The sequence below is a fragment of the Lithobates pipiens genome, unplaced genomic scaffold (assembly GCF_037356315.1).
Source record: "Lithobates pipiens isolate NorthernLeopardFrog02 unplaced genomic scaffold, aLitPip1_a1.2 Scaffold_18, whole genome shotgun sequence".
Lineage (NCBI taxonomy): Eukaryota > Metazoa > Chordata > Amphibia > Anura > Ranidae > Lithobates > Lithobates pipiens.
The window spans coordinates 78,240,633-78,260,049 of NW_027507758.1; the positions used below are offsets into that span (position 1 = coordinate 78,240,633).

Here is a 19,417-nt window from a genome sequence, read left to right on the forward strand (position 1 = left end):
AGGTTCCAGGGTTGGGTGTACTGTGCCTCTAAACAAACGGACTTCTTGCTGCAGCTCAGCAATGGTCTGGCCCAAGCTGGAGATTTGTAGAGCAAGGGAGGTGAGCATCCTGTACATCTCTGCGGACTCCCTGTTGGTCAGTTCATTATGTAAGGGCTTACCTAGATTGGAGTCCATGTTGCAGAGATGTAGGCTCACCCTTGCAAATAAACACAGCCCACAGTAACAAACAGATAAGCTACCTGGGCTGTGAATCTGTGCACGGGGGCTTGACAGGAATTTGCCAAAGGATTGTCCAGGTAAAGCCGTAGTCAGGGATTCCAGAAGACAGAATAAACGATATACAAGCCAGGGTCGGTAGCCGGGGTCAGTCTTGGAACTCAGGAACTCAGGAACTCAGGAACTCAGGAACTCAGGAACTCAGGAACTCAGGAACTCAGGAACTCAGGAACTCAGGAACTCAGGAACTCAGGAACTCAGGAACTCAGGAACTCAGGAACTCAGGAACCTTTGGCAACAAGAGACAATGAACTGACAAAGCCCTCAGAGTGAGGCAGTGTTTTATACCCTAGCTGATTAGGTAACCTGCCACAGCTGATCCAAGAGTGAAAGGTACAAACAGAATTGCCCACAGTACTAATGCAAAACTAGACATGGCTGGAAAGCAGGCAGAATAGAACTGAGGTGTGGCTCAGAGGTAAGGTAACGGGAACAACTACTGGCAGTCATGAGTTCAATACCACCCAGAGCCACTTGAGGCGTGACTACACCTGGCTGTCCAAAATACACGGTAGGGACCGTGACACTAGAGAACAAAATGGCAGTCATTGCAATACTTTCTGTCACACCGTATTTGCGCAGCGGTCTTACAAGTGCACTTTTTTTTTTTAAATACACTTTTGAATAAAAAAATAAAAAATAAGACAAACAGTAAAGTTAACCCAATTTTTTTTTATATTGTGAAGATAAATGTTATGCCGAGTAAATTGATACCCAACATGTCACGCTTCAAAATTGCGCCCACTTGTGGAATGGCGTCAAATTTTTACCCTTAAAGATCTCCATAGGCGACATTTAAAAAATTCTACAGGTTGCATGTTTTGCGTTACAGAGATGGTCTAGGGCTAGAATTATTGTTCTCGCTCTACTGATCACTGTAATACCTTATATGTGTATTTTGAACACTGTTTTCATATGCGGGTGCTATTCACGTATGCGTTCGTTTCTGCAGGTAAGCTCGGCGGGACGGGGCGCGTTTAATTTTTTTTCTTTTTTTCTTATTTTTTTTTTATTTATACCTTTTATTTTTACACTTTGTAAACATCCCTTGTAATAGAAAAAAAGACCTCAGATCTCATATTTACACTAAAATGCAATATTAAAAAAAAAAAAAAAAGTCCCTTTAAGAGCTATGGGCGGAAGTGAAGTTTTGATGTTGCTTCCGCCCTGCATTGTCATGGAGACGGGTGGGGGCCATCTTCACGTCACTCGTCTTCATGCCCAGCCACAGGAAGGATCCGATCGCACCTCATGGTGTGAGGGGGGGGCTCCTCTCCCACTGCCGATAAAAGTGATCTTGCAGCGAATCCGCCAACTTTCTTAATAAAAAAAAGTGTATTTTTTTTTTGTTTGTTTTTTTTTAACGCACGGTCAGACATTCCTAAACAGGTGTTGCATACACACGGTCGGACAAAGTTGTCAGAAAATCCAATCGTTCGGAACGTGATGATGTTCGTTCGTTACGACGGGACTACGTTTAGGCTACTAGCCAATAGCTTTGGTCTCGTAATTTGATCTGAGCATGCGTGTCACTTTGTCTGACTGAAATGCTCTACAAACGATCGGAAAAAGTCCGATCTGATTTTTTTTGTCGGAAAATTTGAGATCCTGCTCTCAAATTTTTTCCGTCGGAATTTCAAATGGAAAAACTCCGATAGAGCCCACACATGATCGGATTTTCTGACAATATAATCCGATCGGACCTTTCCGTCTGAATTTCCGACTGCATGTACAAGGCATTAGACCGCTGTGCAAATACGGTGTAACAAAGTATTGAAACGACAGCCATTTTATTCTCTAGGATGTTATAAAAAAAAAAAAAAAAAATGTATAAAGTTTGGGGTTTCTAAGTATTTTTCTAGCAAAAAACAACAAATCTCAGAGAGAGGCTCGGTTAGAGGCTTAATTATTTTGGTTGATATTCTGACTCTATCATTTAAAATACACCTATGATAAAAATAAGAGACCCATAATTTCCTTTTAAGTGGACAAATTTACAAAATTTGCAGGGGATCAAATAATAGTTTTCCCACCTGCAAACATATACTAATTATATATATATATATATATATATACATACATATACATATATATATATATATATATATATATATATATATATATATACATATACACACACACACATATACATATACATATACATATACACACACACACACACACACTCTATATGTAATAGATTTTGCAAAACTGCTGTGATCATGTGACTTAAAAGTTCCTTGCATATATAAAAAAAAAAATTTGCGTCTTTAATATCTGCCAGGAGTTCACTTTAAAATATATTTTCTCCTACATGACGTTTATATCCATATATGAATGCATGTACCTCTCCAGATCAATGTCGTTTTATTTTCCTTTATACACAACAAGGATGACAGGGGGCAGTATTGAGCAGCTTGCAACACTTACTGAATAAAGTCTCCAAGCGAATCAAACATGCTATAAAATCTTCAAAATTGATGGACAGATCGCTGGAGACGTATCGCTGTACAATGATCTCCTGAATCCTGGTATTGAGATTAAAACTTGCGAATAAAGTAAAATTCATGTAACTGTATAAAATAAAATTTAAATCCCCTCTTATAGGGGTCATCAACACACAACACACAATAATATTCTCAGGTTCCCATCACTAGTGTACAGATGACTTCTGCTATGTAATCTACTGATAATTGCTGTGATCTTCCTACATTGGGCCTCACACATTGCAACAAAAGCAAAATACTTCCAGGACTGAAATCTCACTTCTAAATGACATATGTAAAATGCTGTAGCGATTTATTATACAAAATCACAATTTAAACCTGAGCTCCAGGAAAACAGTTGAATATTAAAGGCCAGTATTTTAGCTGCCAAAGGATTTGTATTTCTGCCCATCCAGTCCTGAGATTTACACAGCTCTGCCACACACCACAGCCTTGTCGGGTAGGGCAGAAGACCTGATTTTCCTCTGCTGACCATTAGGAACACTTAAGCCCCGTACACACGATCGGAAATCCTGCCACGAAACTCGGATGTGAGCTTTTGGTCAGAAATTCCGACCATGTGTATGCTCCATCAGACTTTTGCCGGCGGAATTTCCGCCAGCAAAAGATCGAGAGCAGGTTCTCTATTTTTCCTGCGGAAAAAGTTTCTATCGGAAATTCCGATCGTCTGTAGCAATTCCAACGCACAAAATTCCTACGCATGCTAAGCAATTTGACGCATGCTCGGTAGCATTGAACTTCATTTTTTAGGCTTTTCGTAGTGTTGTACATCACCGCGTTCCTGACATGGAGTTCCGTCAGAAAAACCATCCTGACGAAAACTCAGATCGTGTGTATGGGGCATTAGGGCCACCATACATGTTACAATTTGACTATATAAACGGTCTACAATCAACTTGAAAATTTACCAAAATGACATAATAGGAGCACCCTAATCTAACCAATCATTTTGTATCCAATCAGGCAGGCCCTCACACTACATTGTACAATCTCCATTATATTCACCAAAAACAATCAGACTAACGTGTGGTGAGCTTTACAGGTCACCTCCCCACCTTCAGCCTGTGATTGGACAGTGAAAGGAGAAGCAGCAGAATGATGAGCACATCTGTCACTCTGCTCTCTCCTATCAGCATGTCACTTGTCAGCACATGAGCACTGAAGCACAACTTACTGGCTCCTTATGCTGCTTCTCCCTCTACCAGTATGTGCTCTGCCGTACAAGGACTGCAAGGGGCTGATAGATACCATGTCAAATTCAGGCACCTTCATCAGATCATCCCTTGCAGCTATTACCTTTTGTACCACCTCCCCCTCTATTTTGATTGTAAGCTCCATGAACAGGGCCCTCCTATTCCTTCTGTATTGTAATTGTACTGTCACTCTTTATATTGTAAAGCGCTGAGCAAACTGTTGGTGCTATATATAATCCTGTAAAGAATAACAATTATTATAAGAATAATAATGCTTGCATTCAAAAATGCAATTGATGATGTATTAACTACTTCCTGGCCAGCCAGAGGGTGGGAAAGGGCCTTATGTGGCCACAGTGATCACATGATTGGGAGCTGGTCCCGTTTGTCCAGTTTGGTCTCTATGCTGGGAGTGCACAGTGAGTGGACTCTCAGCGCAGAAACCTCTGCCACCCATAGACACATATCTGTGGCATGTGGGTGTTAAAGAGGAAGTAAACCCTGGTGGGTTTTACTTCCCCTTTATTTCCCTGCAAAGGTAAAGCATAATGGGCTACTATGCATTACATAGTGGCCTATTATCTTTCACTTACCTGAAACTGAAGCCTGCAATGTTACCATTGTCCCCACCAGCAGGGAGCGTCCATCTTCACCCCTCATCCTTCTGGGGCCACAAACTCTGGCTCTGCGATTGGCTGGAGTCACGTGATGTCACTCCAGCGCATGCGTACGGGAGCCACCAGTCACGGCATGACCCATTTACGATGTGCCCTTTCTAAAGAGCGCATGCGCGATGACATCGGCGCATGCGCCATAGTCATCGGCGCTCAGCTTTTTGTAAATATTTTATAAACCCTGGAGGTATTTCAAGCACCTACAGGTAAGCCTTAATATAGGCCTACCTGTGGGTAAAAGTGGTTGTACAGGGTGTACAACAACTTTAAAGCCCACCTTCTTTTCCGCTGCACATGTATTATGTGGTCAGCAACAGCCTAATAAATACAAAGCTGCTATAATGTGTTTCTTTTACAAAAATCTTCCAAAATCTTTCCAAGTTCACGATGGACAGTTTTGGATACAGCAACATTGAACAGATCAAGGCTTCTGTACAGCAATAGGCACCCTCCTCATCTGATTATTATTATTATTATTATACAGGATTTAAATAGCGCGGACAGTTTACGCAGCGCTTTACAACATTGGGGTAGACAGTACAATACAATTCAAGACAAGGGGAATCGGAGAGCCCTGCTCGTTAGAGCTTACAATCTAGGAGGGAGGGTCAAGTTATACAAAAGGGTAATAGCTGTGGGGGATGAGCTAATGGAGAGAATAGTGAAGTTGTTAGATGGAGGCAGGATAGGCTTCTCTGAAGAGGCAAGTTTTCAGGGATCGCCTAAAAGTGGATAAATTTGGAGACAGTCTGACAGATTGGGGTAGTAAGTTCCAGAGGATGGGCGAGGCTCATGACACTACACTGGTCAGTACAGAATATTAGGAGTTTGGTCACCTGCTGCCTGCAAGGCATTTCTCATTTCATAGGCATCGATGGATCCGGAGTGATCGGCGTCAACTTCCAGGAAGATTTTCTGTAAAGGGAATCATAAAGAAGAACAAATAGTAATTACTGCTAGTAACATGGGCAGTCCTGAATGTGAATTCTAGGCAGTCCAAGGCTATGCACTTAAAAGGTGTTATAAAACCTCAGGGTTTTTCACCTTAAGATTTTAAAATACTGATGCCTCCTGTGCAGCAGCCCCCCAAAGCCCCCCTTTTACTTACCTGAGCCCGATTGTTCCAGTAGTGGGGGCAGGCACACCCGCTCCAGCCGGTGTCTCAGATCCTCATTGGATTGGCCAATGGCTCCCGCTGCTGTCAATCAAATCCAATGATGCGGGAATCGGGTCCTGCTGTCTGTGTCAGTGGAAACAGGAGTGCACCCACGCGGGTGCCCCGAGGGAGAGCGGCTCTCCAACGGGGCACTCGAGAAGAGGAAAAGTCAGGAGTACTGCTGGGGGACCCCAGAAGAGAAGGATTGTACAAAACCAACTGCACAAAGGAAGTATGTCATTTCTTTTTTTTTTTAAACAAACACTAACCTTTACATTTCCTTTAAGGGTTTTGCACAGAGCAACCCCAATCCTCCTTTCCATGGTTCTGCTGCTGCGTCCATTGACACAGACAGCAGGAATTGGCCCCACCTCCCACTCTTGTGTCACTGGATTTGATTGACAGCAGCAGGAGGCCCCCGCTGCAATCAATCTATCCAATGAGGACAGAGACAGCGTCTGGAGCTGCTGGGCTCGAGCTCGTTGCTGGAACGATCGGCTTCAGATAATAAAGGGGGGGGGGGGGGGCTCTGGGAGGAAGCTGTAGCACAGAAGATTTTTCACCCTAATGCATAAAATTAATTAGGGGGAAAAACCTGGAGACTTTACAACCCCTTTAAATGTCACTAACCAGCAGTATGATGCATTACGCTGCTATACAATCATTGGTACGCCCAGACTATTGTATTAGTGTGTGCACCCTAGAGCACAAACACACCTGCGTGTAGATTAGCAGCATAGTGGAGGTTATCAGTAGAGCAAGGATTTATGTCAGTAGTCAGTATGGCAGTGGAGGTATCAGTAGTTTTTTTTTTTACAATACTATTTTTTATTTATTTTTTTTACAATTTTTTTATTTTAGGAACCCCGTTATGTAGCTTTGGTGAAATATCAAGGGTGTAAAACAGACCCCTGATTTCTCACTTTTAAGACAAAGATATAAACTGAGGACAGATTCTCCAGACCCTTTCTCTGCAGCCTGCAATAAACATAGTTTACTATGCTTCAGTTAAGAATGAAGAAGGGGGGCGTGGCCAAGGGCATCATGTGAGAGGACGTGTCTAACAGAGCTCCCATTATAGATCCTGCTTTGATCCTGCTTGATCCAGCATGTGAAACCATAGGATTTCGATCCTCAACCCTGCCGGACTTACTTCTGACACTCCTGACTCTGCCACTGGACACTTTGGATGCCATGCAGACCCGCAAAAACAGGGGGAGACCGGGGGACCGTCCGAATTCCAACATGGTGCCACAGCCTTCCTCTCCAGATGCTCATGTGGTGCTGACAAGCTGAAGGACTCGGGTAAGCCGCCTAGAACTTCCAAGCCAAATGGGAAGGACCCCCAGGGACGTGTTGTATTACACACAAAAACTTTCTGGGCTTTTGGGGCAGAGAGGGGAGGAAGATATGGAGGCCACCCCTGCTATATTACATGCAGCACTGGAGGGAGAGCAGCTCTCACAGACTCCCTCTGCCACTAGTGATTCAGCTCTCCCTGAGATTGAGGAGGATGGGGGAGATGAGGATGCCGCACAACCCACCCTGGCAGACATTTTCAGAGCGGTACATACTTGCACAGCCTCTGTGCATACTCTGCAAGAGCAGTTTGGCAGTATGAAAGAGGAAGTGGGCTTTATCCCTTATGACATGCAGAAGGTTAGAGAGCGCACCACTGCTGCAGAGGGTCGCATTAGCGAGATAGACAAAATGGCCCCCCTAAATCAGAGATGCTCAGATCACAGCAAAACTTGCTAGGGCAAACAAGCTCAAGTCAGATGATATTAAGAACCATCTGAGGAGGAACAATGTGCGAATTGCGGGGCTCCCGGAGAAGACGGAAGGCAGGGACCCCAGTGAATTAATGGGAAAAATGGCTGCTCAAGGTCTTTGGGAGGGAGGTGTTCACCTTGTTGTACTCGGTGGAACAGAGTGCCACCCAGGCCTCTCCCACCAGGCCATCTATCTCGCACCCTCCTAGCCAGGCTTCTCTTACTATAAAGACAAGGAAATTAAACTTGCAAAGCAAGGGAATGGCGCATGCATATCTTTCAACCTCGAATACTCTGCAGAAGTACAGCGCCACAGAGAGAGGTTTGCGGATGTAGGCTTTAACAACTCCAAGCTCCATATGCCATGCTGTTGTCAACATGACTCCGCATTATGGTCAGAGGTCAAGCACACTTGAATCTGCGGCAGACGCATCTACATGGATTGATGGCAACAAAATTTTTATGCGCCAGACCAGGAGGGCTGTTTCCGGGGGTGTGGTGAGCAAAGAGGAGGCTACCTTTAGCCTATTTTTCTTCAGGACATCGGCAGTTTGGCTGGGAGACAAAACATTTTTCTCCCCTCAGCGTTGTGAGCAATGTGAATTTTACAAAATCCATATGTTTATCAGGAAAGACCGAATTGATTCCCTTTGAGTTTTGCCAGTTGGGCTGCTCGAAGCAACCCTATATGCTCTTGGTTTGTTTACTTTCAGTTATTGACCGACCGAGTTGGAAATTGCTGGCTAACGAATGTTTCTTCAGTCACATAGTGATGGTGACTCTACTGTTCTTAGGTCACTAATTTTCTTCACAGTTCAACCAAGCTGCTGCTATGATTCCAGAACTTTTGACCTCACTTCCAACCGCTGTGCATGTAGAATTGTGCCTCAACACTGAATGCCCTGTGACCGACATGCTGCTGTACACCCAGGTATATTTTGCTCGGCTGAGCAGGAACATGCATTATCCCGAGCACGAAAGGCCTGGGGATTTTTTTTACCCTATCACAGATACTTTATTACTTCTTAATAAACACTGTCCCTGTACTGTCCTGGAATATTAGGGGTTTCCAGGACCCACTCAAAACGTACCATGGTGTCTGTCATCAGAAAGCACTCACTGGCTATCTATGCCCTTCAGGAAACTCATTTAGTTCCAGAGACGGTATCTTGTGTTAACTTTACATGGGTGGAATGGGCGTACCATTCCACGCACACCTCCTACTCAAGGTGGGGTGAGTGTACTGGTGCACCGATTGGTGGTTTCCCAAGTATATGACAAACTGATTGATTCAGAGGGGAGGTATGTGATCCTGCTATGTAAAGTGCACCAATTGAAATGCATTCTTGCTGCTCTATATGTTCCACCTCCTTTTAACTCAGAGGCATTGAGAACCCTCCTAGCATTAGAGCTAGGCAACCCTGACCTACCTCTGATTGTTGTGGGTTAGTTGCTATATGGACCCTGTCCTGGACAAACATCCCCCTCCGGTGACTGGCCGCAAAATTGCGGAAATTCCGAGAAGGTGGGATGGATAGACCCTCGCCGCAACCTACAGCAGAAACAATTCTCCTGCTTCTCTAAGACGCATCTCTCCCTCTCTAGGATTGAACTCTGCTTATGCACACCCCAAAGTCCCGCTTCTTACATGACATTGTATATCTAGTCAGGGGTATCTCAGATCACTCTCTGCTATTGGTTTATCTGAATGCTAACAACCCTGCCAAGGGCCCCTTGGAAACTCAATGCCTTTTGGTTAAACCTATTTCCCCTCCCATGATGGCATAACTGATGCAAATGTAGAGTTTTGGCTACATCTTGTGGATCATCCCAAACTGAACACAGCTTGGAATGCCTTTAAAGCATTCCTGAGAGGAGCAGACTTAGCAGTTGGCGAGTCAGCTAGAGACACGGTTTATTGATTACCCCAATGATTCTAATAGGGAGGCCTGTTTGGCTGCACAAGAGGCGGTAGATCATATACCAGCTGATAGAAAGGGATTTTTCAATAGACTTGCTTTTTACAAGGAGGGGAAATAGACAGGCCATCTACTTGCGAAAATTGTGAAGTCTTCCCAGGCCTCCCCCTCTATAGGTGCTCTACACACCAAACAGGGAAGGATGGTGAACACTGCTACTCAAATTATGCAGGAGCTGGTGGAGTATTATTCAGATCTCTACCAGTCTCATGCGGGCTACTCGGAGGCAGAATTGCAGACTTACCTACAGGCCGTTGAGTTGCCCTGCCTCTCCGCATCCCAAAGAGCTCTTCTGGAGGCCCCCCCCCATTAAAATAGAGGAATTGCAGGAGGAGATTAACCTCTCCCCTAATTCCAAGGCCCCGGGTGATGATGGCCTCCCGATGTAAATTTATAAGCAATATGGGGGGACCCATTCTACCCCATCTACTTAATTCAGCCAGGGACTGTCAGTGTCTGCCAATATCCACGACTAGAGACAATATTGTGCTCATACTGAAACCGGGTAAGGACCCGCTGTAGCCGGGTTCATATAGACCAATATCTCTTTTACAGAGCAATATTAAAATCCTAGCCAAGGTCCTAGCCTTGAGACTCAATAAGGTTATCTCCTCTATCATTCACCCGGACCAGTCTGGATTCATCCCCCAAAAATCAACTGCCATAAATCGCTCCAGACTTTATTAACTTGCAAGCCCAGCCGCATAATATGGGTGACAAGGTACTGCTGTCGCTGGATTCCCATAAGGCTTTTGACAGCATAGAGTGGCAATACCTTTGAGCAGTTATGGGCAAGTTCGGCTTTGGGGAGTTGTTTTTGTCCTGGGTCCGGCTGGTATATAACTCCCCACATGTACTACTTAGCGGCCCAACTACAGCATATTGCTTGGGCCATGTCTCCACCGCAAAGGGAGGTGGGGAGGAAACTCTGAAACAGACCCTATCAAGGCCCTTATGTGCCAAGTAATGGGGACTAATGACATAGCGGAGGGATTAGAGGCCCTGGTCTATGCAAAATCTAATAAGAGGTTCCCCACATTTGCCCTGATCCAAAAAGGTATGGAACAAGGCCAGACACAGGTCGTTGAAGGCTTTACTAAATACAGTCCAATTTAGGACAATGGATACTGTCCGGAACTGCAATCCTTGACATGTTGGGCTCGGTGGAGGAAAAACAGAGTCACGCACCTGAAGCCCATTTTTGCAGAAGGTAAATTAAGCTTTTGTTCCGATATGCAGGAGCGATTTAGACTCCCACAAACTATGTACCTTTACCATATGCAGCTGCAACATGCTGTTAGAGCTCAATCCAACAGGGCTCTGTGGGTGCTATCCAACTCCCATATTTCGCTACATGGAGGAGGTGTGGAAGTGGGAGAATTATGTAGGCACGTTTGAGGAAGAACAGTGGGAGGAGGCCCTCCAGGCGGTTCAAATGTCATCCCTCAATGTAGCGCAATGCCTAACCCAGTTGTACATTGTCTTGTGGGTGCATTATACACCCGCATGGCTGTTTATAATGGAGGTGAGATCAGACTCTGACTGCCATCAGTGCACTAGAGACCATGGAGACTTAATCCATATGCTGTGGCGTTGCCCCAAGCTTCACTTATACTGGACAGGGGTTCTGAACACTATTAATAAAGCCTTTTCAGTCAATATCCCAACAGATCACAGACCCTGCATACTGGGCATTCTGGACAACCTCCCCCTTGAGGATAACTCTAAACCAGCTATTGTAAGAGCCCTTTTTCAGGCTAGCCTGCCCATCCTTCAGCGATGGAAGGCAGTTGACCCTCCCATGCTCACGGAATGGATTAACCAAGTGGTTGACACTTTACGGCTGGAGAGGTTTATCTTCCAACATAGAGGACACCCTGGTAAATTTAATGCATTGTGATGGTTACCCTGGGACTGTCCCCGGGGGATCTAGCACTGGACAGACTATTACTCTAGACCAGTTGCTTAAAGTGGAGTTCCAGGCTTTTGTTGTTTACTAAAAGATAGTAGCTACAAAAAGTGTAGCTGCTGACTTTTAGTAAACAGACACTTACCTGTTCCATGATCCAGCGATGCGGCCGAATGGATCGTCGCTCCTCTCCCCCTCCTCTCCTCCGGCGCCCCCATTGCCACTCTGGTCATCCGGGTGTGACAGCTTTTGGCTTCACAGCCAGGCACACACGACGCATGTGAGAGTCGCGCTGCGCCCCCGGAGTGGACAGGCGATCTCCTGGGACCTGTCACGTGTCCCAGGAGATCGCCTAGAGGGAGAGGCCACCTAAGGCGAAAGGAGGCGTCGTCTTGGCGGTCCCTGGGCAGAAGGAGGAAGTGGGACAGGAAGTCCCACTCCTAATGAAGCCCCCCCCCCCCCAAAAAAAAAAAAAAAAATTGTGGCATGTAAGGGAGCGAGGAGTTCTTAAAGCGGAAGTTCCACTTTTGGGTGGAACTCCGCTTTAAGTATTATAGTCTGTAACAAGTGCTTGATGTTGGACAGTGCAGCGGGCCCTGTTGGGTAGTGTGTTGAAGGTGCATATTGAAGATAACATGTTGAACACTGGTGTAAGTAAAGTGATGATAAGTATACCGATTGTACACTGTAACTTGTTGAAAAATTTTATCTATGCCATGTTTGTAATGTCTTTTCTCTAATAAGCTTCTTTGAGAAAAAAAAAAAAAAAAGAAGAAAAATAAAAGATTGCTAAGCTTCAATATATAACATTTTTGGTTTTAGGTTTAGTTACACGTTAAGCAGAAACACATGGTAACCAATCAGCTTGTTTTGACTAAGATCAGCAAAAAGTGAATACTGATTGACTGGCCCGGATTACAGCATTGCGCTGCTTTTTTTCAGTTACTAAATAGATTTGCATCGATCTTCTGAAAAATATTTGCATATCGAAACATTTCCCATATCTAGCAACATAGATGTGCACAGCCTATTGCATTAGGTTAGAGCAACAATTCTTTTTTCAGATCCTCAGAAAATTCTTTGCCATGAGGTGCCATGTTGAATTTCCAGTGACCAGTATGAGAGAGTGAGAGCAATACCACTAAATTTAACACATTTGGAGTCACATGACACCGTGGAGGGAAAGTGGCTAATTGGGCCCAAGTTGGACATTTTCACTTAGGGGTGTACTCACTTTTGTTGCCAGTGGTTTAGACATTAATGGCTGTGTGTTGAGTTATTTTGAAGGGACAGCAAATGTACACTGTTATACACGCTGTACACTCACTGCTTTACATGGTAGCAAAGTGTCATTTTTTCAGTGTTGTCACATTTACACACACACAAACACACAGAAATAAATGTAAACAAACATTTTAAAATGTATTAAAACATGGACTGTGTCAGTAGGGCAGTGACCAGTGTCAGTGGAGTGGGGGAATCTGTACTGCACAGGGTGAGTAGGGCGTGTCCAGGCACATCCGGCACATCCTGTGCACACTCCTATGTCTAGCAAACAGATCTTTACCATATAATGATCCAGCTTCATGCAGAGGGTTTTATAGTCTTCTGCACTCAGAGTCCCGGTATTGTCCACCTGTACAGTGTGTGGTTAAGGACTCTTCCAGACAGTAGTAAAACAGCACAGCACAGAGCCCTAGTAAAAGATATAGGACTGCCCCCATAGCAGGCCCAGCACAGCACACAGCCCCAGTGCAAGGTATTGAGCTGTGTTTCTACAGCTGGTCCAGCAAAGTACAGAGCACCAGTGCAGGGTATAGGGCTGTCCCCTTCAGCTGGCCCAGTGGAGCACAGAGCCCCAGTGCAGGATAGAGCTGTGCTCCTATAACTGGCCCAACACAGCACAGAGCCACAGTGCATGATTTAGGACTGTCCTCCCAAGTGTTGATCATCTTACTTTTAAAAAGTAATTAGTTAAGTTACACATTACTTCTCCTAAAAAGTAATTGCGTTAGTAACTCAGTTACTACATTGGAAAAGTAATTAGTTACTCAGCAAAGTAACTTTTTTTTTTTATATTCCAAGAGGCGGGTCTAGTATTACTGTAAGCAAGGGGCGTGTTCCCCCCTGCCCATCTATTTCCCCTCTGTACCCCCCTGCACATCTGTCCCCCCCCCCCACACATATATCTGTTTCCCCTATGTACATCTGCCCCCCCCCCCCCCAAACTCAGGGATCGGATCATTTCTCAGATTGGATCATTTTTCAGATCAGCAAATAATTGAATTTGCAAAAACCTGTGAAAATTCCACCACCATATAGTTCCCACTGTAATATCCACAATCTCCCCCACTGTAACATCAACGTCATCTCCCCCACTGTAAAATTGGCAGAGTATGGTTGGGTATTACCGAGTATGGCAGAGTATGGCTGGGTATTACCGAGTATGGCTGGGTATTACCGGGTATGGCAGAGCATTGGCAGAGTATGGAGGGATGGCTGTGACTGCAATTGTCACAGAGCAGTGCTGTGGGCACTACAGATCCAGCCCACAGTGCTGCTGCCATCCGATCTCTCCTCTCCACTGTACAGATCTGTACACAGAGGGGAGAGAGGAACCGGCGTTATCATGGCACCGGTTTGTTTACAAGTGATTGCTCCATCATTTGATGGAGCAATCACATTGTAAACGGCCGACGGGTGCACCAAGATGGCCGCTGCTCCGGAGTTAGGCCGAAGCCGCTGCCTTTCCTAAGGCCAAGGCCGCGGAGCGCTCCGCGTATAGTGCCGGGTGACGATCCGTTGCGCCCCTAGTGGCGGTAGATGTAATTGCGGTAACGCCGCCCAAATAATGGGAACGGCGTTACCATGAGGAGGAAGAGTAATCAGTTAGATTACTCATTACCCTCTAAAGTAACGGCATTAAGTAACGTTGTTTACTTTAACTCAGTTAGTTACATCACTGGTCCTCCCATAGTTGGCCCAGAATAGAGTCCCAGTGCAGGTTATTGAGTGGTGTTCCAACAGCTGGCCCAGCACAGCACAGGGCCTCAGTACAGGATATAGAGCTGTACCCCTACAGCTGGCCCAACAAGGCTCAGAACCCCAGTACAAGGGATTGAGCTGTTCTCTCACACCCCAGTACAGGGCATGCAGCATTTGAATCAGTATATCAACTTTATACAGTATGAATAGTACGATTATATTCATTTTTTAAAGGATACATCCATTAGATTAATCATTTCTCTGCATGTCCTCAGGCCAAATCCATCAGATTTAATATCTGGATCTGCAAATAGAAAAGTGATAAAGTACATACATTAAAATAGAAATACAATTATTAATTAAATTACCCTATATGCCCCCTTGATTAATATTTGTGTACAAGCGGTTATAGACTTTGGATCAGATGCAGGCTGTCTAACGTTCAGACCCTTTTAATGGCATCCAAGTCTTAAAGCGGAGTTCCGACAAAAAAAAAAAAAAAATATGTAAAGTCAGCAGCTACAAATACTGCAGCTGCTGACTTTTAATAATCGGATACTTACCTGTCCCAAGGTCCAGCGATGCGGGGGAATGAAGCCCTGTCCCTCTCCCCTCCTCTCTGCAGCGCTAGCATTGTCACTGTGGGTATGCACTGTGCATGCGTGAGCCGCGATGCGCACTGTGACTGGCCGGGCAATCATCTGGGACCTGTGACGTGTCTCAGATGATTGCCGAGAGGGAGGTGAACTTACTTCCGGCACTGCAGTGCCCCAAGAGGAAGTGGGTGCTGGAACCCTCTAAAAAGAGGGTTTTCGCCCTCCCCCCAAAAAATGACATGCCAAATGTGGCATGTCAGGGGGTCACCTTCCCTTCGCTTTAATCCGCAGGGGTCAATATTGAGTTGGCCCACCCTTTGTGGCTACAACAGCGTCAACTCTTCTGGGAAGGCTGTCCACAAAGTTTAGGAGTTTGTCTATGGGAATGTTTGACCATTCTTCCAGAAGCGCATTTGTGAGGTCTGGCACTAATGTGGATGAGAAGGCCTGGCTCATAGTCCCTGCTCTAATTCATCCCAAAGGTGTTCTATCGGCTTGAAGTCAGGCCAGTCAAGTTCCTACACCCCAAACTCACTCATCCATGTCTTTATGGACCTTGCTTTGTGCACTGGTCCAATATATTTGGTGGAGGGGGGGGGGGGGGGGGTTATGGTGTGGGGTTGTTTTTTCAGGGGTTGGGGGCTTGGCCCCTTAGTTCCAATGGAGGGAATTCTCAAAGTGGTGTTCCGCCCGCACATTTTTTTTTTTTTTAAGTCAGCAGCTACAAACACTGTAGCTGCTGACTTTTAATAAGGACACTTACCTGTCCAGGGAGCCCGCGATGTCGGCCCCCTGAGGCCGATCTGCCCATTGGATCAGGTGCATGCACCGCAATTCTAATTAAGGGAAACTGGAAGTGGAGCCTTGCGCCTTCACTGGCCGTTTCCTACTACGCATGCGCAAGTCACGCGGCGCTTTGTGAATGGCCAGCTTGTCTTTTGGGTCACACACACAGGTCCCAGAAGACAGCGGGGGGGGGAGCTGCACAAAAGGATATGACATCCTGCGCCGTGGACCGGATGGATCGGAAGTACATTACATACTAGGTATGATAGAAGAAATTTTTTTTTTTTACTGTCCAAAAACAAGGGGTGGAAAGGTAGTCTTTCGTTTAAGACCACCTCTCAAAAGTGGGTGGAACTCTGCTTTAAGGCGTCAGCAACCAAGAAATTTTGGACAACATGCTCCCAACTTTGTGGGAACAGTGTTGAGTTGGCCCTTCCTGTTCTAACATGACTGCACACCCGTGCCCAAAGCAAGGACCATAAAGGCATAGATGAGCGAGTATGGAGTGGAGAAACTTGACTGGCCTGACCTCAACCCAATAAAAACACATTTGGGATGAATTTGAAAGGAGACTGCAAGCCAGGTCTTTTCTTCCAACATCAGTGCTTCTGCAGGAATGATCAAACATTCCCACAGACACACTCCAAACCTTGTGGACAGCCTTCCCAAAAGAGTTGAAGCTGTTATAGCTGCAAAGGGAGAGCCAACTCAATGTTGAACCCTACGGACTAAGACTGGGATGCCATTAAAGTTCATGTGCGTGGAAAGGCAGGCGTCCCGATACTTTTGGTAATATAGTGTATGATGCAGTCTTTCACTAACATTAACAGAAGTTTTTGTTTATCTGGGTTCTCCTTCCATCCTGTAAGATAGTTTTATTAACTGTGGATCCTGCCATTAGACCCTTTATTTTTCTTTCTTCCTGTGATAGGGAGACAGTTCTGCAGTAAAATGGCACAACACTACTGTTATGGAAAGGGTAGTAATATACCCAAAATGTGACATGGAGATGGATGTTTGTTCTTGTTGAGACTGCTCTAGTGTGCATTTTTTGTGATACTTTGGGGATGTAATAAATGAGATGCAAAAAAAAAAAAAAAAAACATTTAAAAAAAATTCCAATTCAGCAATTGTGTGCGATTGTTCTGATGTATTTTGAGAAGAATTTTCAACGTACACTTTGACAGCTTTTTCTTCAAAGCCCGACTCAGGTCTTCTACATTGAACTCCTCTCTCTGCTGTATACAAGCATGATGGGAAACAATGTAACAAGCAGGAAAAAACAAACATTCTTTACATTTATTGCATGATAAAACGTGTAATGTGTCTATAATTAGGATGTCAGTTACCTCTTCATCCGATTCCTCACACCCGTTCTGAGGCTCCACTTCTGGGGCAGAATTCGATAAAGGCTTCACAAAATAAATTATTATTTCACTCAAACTAATTAGTTCTTTTTAAGATTGATAGATATATACTATATACTTCTGGAAATAAAAATGTAACAGATAGAAAGAAAAATAGATGCTTCTAACAATAATAATACCTATTTGCCTACTGGGCACTTTTGCCCCCTTCTTGCCCAGGCCAATTTTCAGCTTTTAGCGCTGTCACATTTTGAATGACAATTGTGCGGTCATGCTACACTGTACTCAAACAAAATTTTTATAAATTTTGTTTTCACACAAATAGAGCTTTCTTTTAGTGGTATTGGTATTTAATCATCACTGAGTTTTGTTTTTTTGCTAAATAAACAAATAAAGAGCAGAAATGTAAAAATAAAAAAAAATCATAGTTTGGCCCCTTTCACACATGCGGATGGTATGTCCGTATTTCATCCATCCGTTTGCGGATGAAATACGGGCATACATTCATCCCTATGGGATAGCGGGTGTCTGCGGATGAGCATCCGCAGACACCCGCTATTGTCCACCTCCGCAACTGTCCGATTCTGCAGACGGAGGAAAATCCTATTTTTTTGTCCGTCTGCAGAGCGGAACGGATGAACACGGGCAGATGGTCCGTGCTCATCCGATCCCCCATAGAGGAAAGCGGAGAGCTGACAGGGCGGTCCCTGCACAGTGTGCGGAGACCGCCCTGTCTGCCGCCGGCTCAGCGGGGACAACGGAGCGATCCCCGCTGAGCGAGCGGATCATCACGGGGCGGATCATTACTGATCTGCCCCGTGTGAAAGAGGCCTTTGTTATAAAATTTTGCAATCAGGTAATTTTTCTCTTTTACCAATGTGCGCTAAGGCTGCACTGATAGGCGGCACTGGTGGGCATTGATAGGCACTGACGAGGCAGCATTGATTGGCAACACTGGTGGAAACTGTTGGGACTGCACTGATAATCAGATCACTGACAATCAATGCCCTGATTATCAGTGTAAATGTCCCTTTTACACAAGTCGGTTATCAGCTCTGCTGATAACTGGCTTCTGTTTGCTTTTGTGTTTCCCCTGTTTGCTTCTGTTTACCCTGTGATCAGCTGTGATTGGACACAGCTGATCACAGGGGAAAGAGCCACTGATTGGCTCTTTACCTCAATCCTCAGCAGTGTCCAGGCACATCATATGATGGCCTCCCAGAACTGGATGACAACGCTGTAGCCGTCATTCGGCTATAGCAAGGTCTGCAAGTGGTTGAAGTGTATCTAAACCCAAAAATAAAAATGTACTGTAGTCCTTCGATATAGTGGCTGCATTAATTTTCCTTTTCCAGGGTAAAAGCATTTTCATCAAGTAAAGAAAATATCCATTGACCACAATAGAAATCCAACTTGCTGGGTATGGCACTGAAATCTCAAAACGACCAGCCTTCCCATCTAACGTCTGTGGACTACATACCCCCCATCCCCATATGTAATTGAGATGAGGAGATTGGGAGTTGTTTTGTAGTCCTAACACTTCCTATCCTAGGATTCACCTCCATAGATTCAGTACAGGGGCCAAGCGTGGTCACACAACAACAGGAAGTTTGTTACTGGCAGGATTACCAGGTGGTAATAGTGAAAAGTTAAAAACTTATGTAAACACCACATCTAAGGACTGGTAAGCTGTTAAAGCCTTTTGTTTTGGGGTTTGAATATATTGCAAATGATAATATGAAATGTACACAATAATAATAATAATAATAATAATAATAATGAAATATTATGAGCTCAGAAAAGTTTGAAAGAATATAAAAAGGTATGCGGGCTGTAGACTCATATATACATTATATAAATTGTGAACAACTTTGAATTTACCTCATAGATATTTGCTTCCACCGCATTGCCAATTTCACTAAAACAAATAAAAGAAATGTAAAAACTTGCCACTGATCTCTGAATAAGAACAGATTGCCTTTAAGATACACCTATCAATTGGAAATCCTAGTTTCTTAAATGTTTGATGAAATGGAAAAAAGTGAAAAAACTAAAATTTTGTAATATGTATGTTGTTTGGAAGTGTAACGAGATACAATGCGAATTATACACAAGGGACCCATTAGATCCCTTTCACACTGGAGCATTTTGCAGGCGCTATATCGTTAAAAATAGTGCCTGCAAAACGACAAACAGATGCTTCATTCACTCCAG

General features: G+C 44.6%; 1 protein-coding gene across 1 annotated transcript in view; it reads right to left on the minus strand.

The window, feature by feature from the left end:
- Nucleotides 1-19,417, minus strand: part of LOC143987223 (calpain-8-like) — a 95,763-nt gene that overhangs the window by 5,134 nt on the left and 71,212 nt on the right. The window contains exons 13-19 of the mRNA XM_077485811.1: nucleotides 19,085-19,121; nucleotides 17,186-17,248; nucleotides 17,014-17,074; nucleotides 14,694-14,758; nucleotides 13,037-13,105; nucleotides 5,468-5,568; nucleotides 2,710-2,825 (exon numbers count right to left, since the gene is read on the minus strand). Coding sequence (XP_077341937.1) covers nucleotides 2,710-2,825; nucleotides 5,468-5,568; nucleotides 13,037-13,105; nucleotides 14,694-14,758; nucleotides 17,014-17,074; nucleotides 17,186-17,248; nucleotides 19,085-19,121 — 512 coding nt within the window. The remainder of the gene's footprint in view (nucleotides 1-2,709; nucleotides 2,826-5,467; nucleotides 5,569-13,036; nucleotides 13,106-14,693; nucleotides 14,759-17,013; nucleotides 17,075-17,185; nucleotides 17,249-19,084; nucleotides 19,122-19,417) is intronic.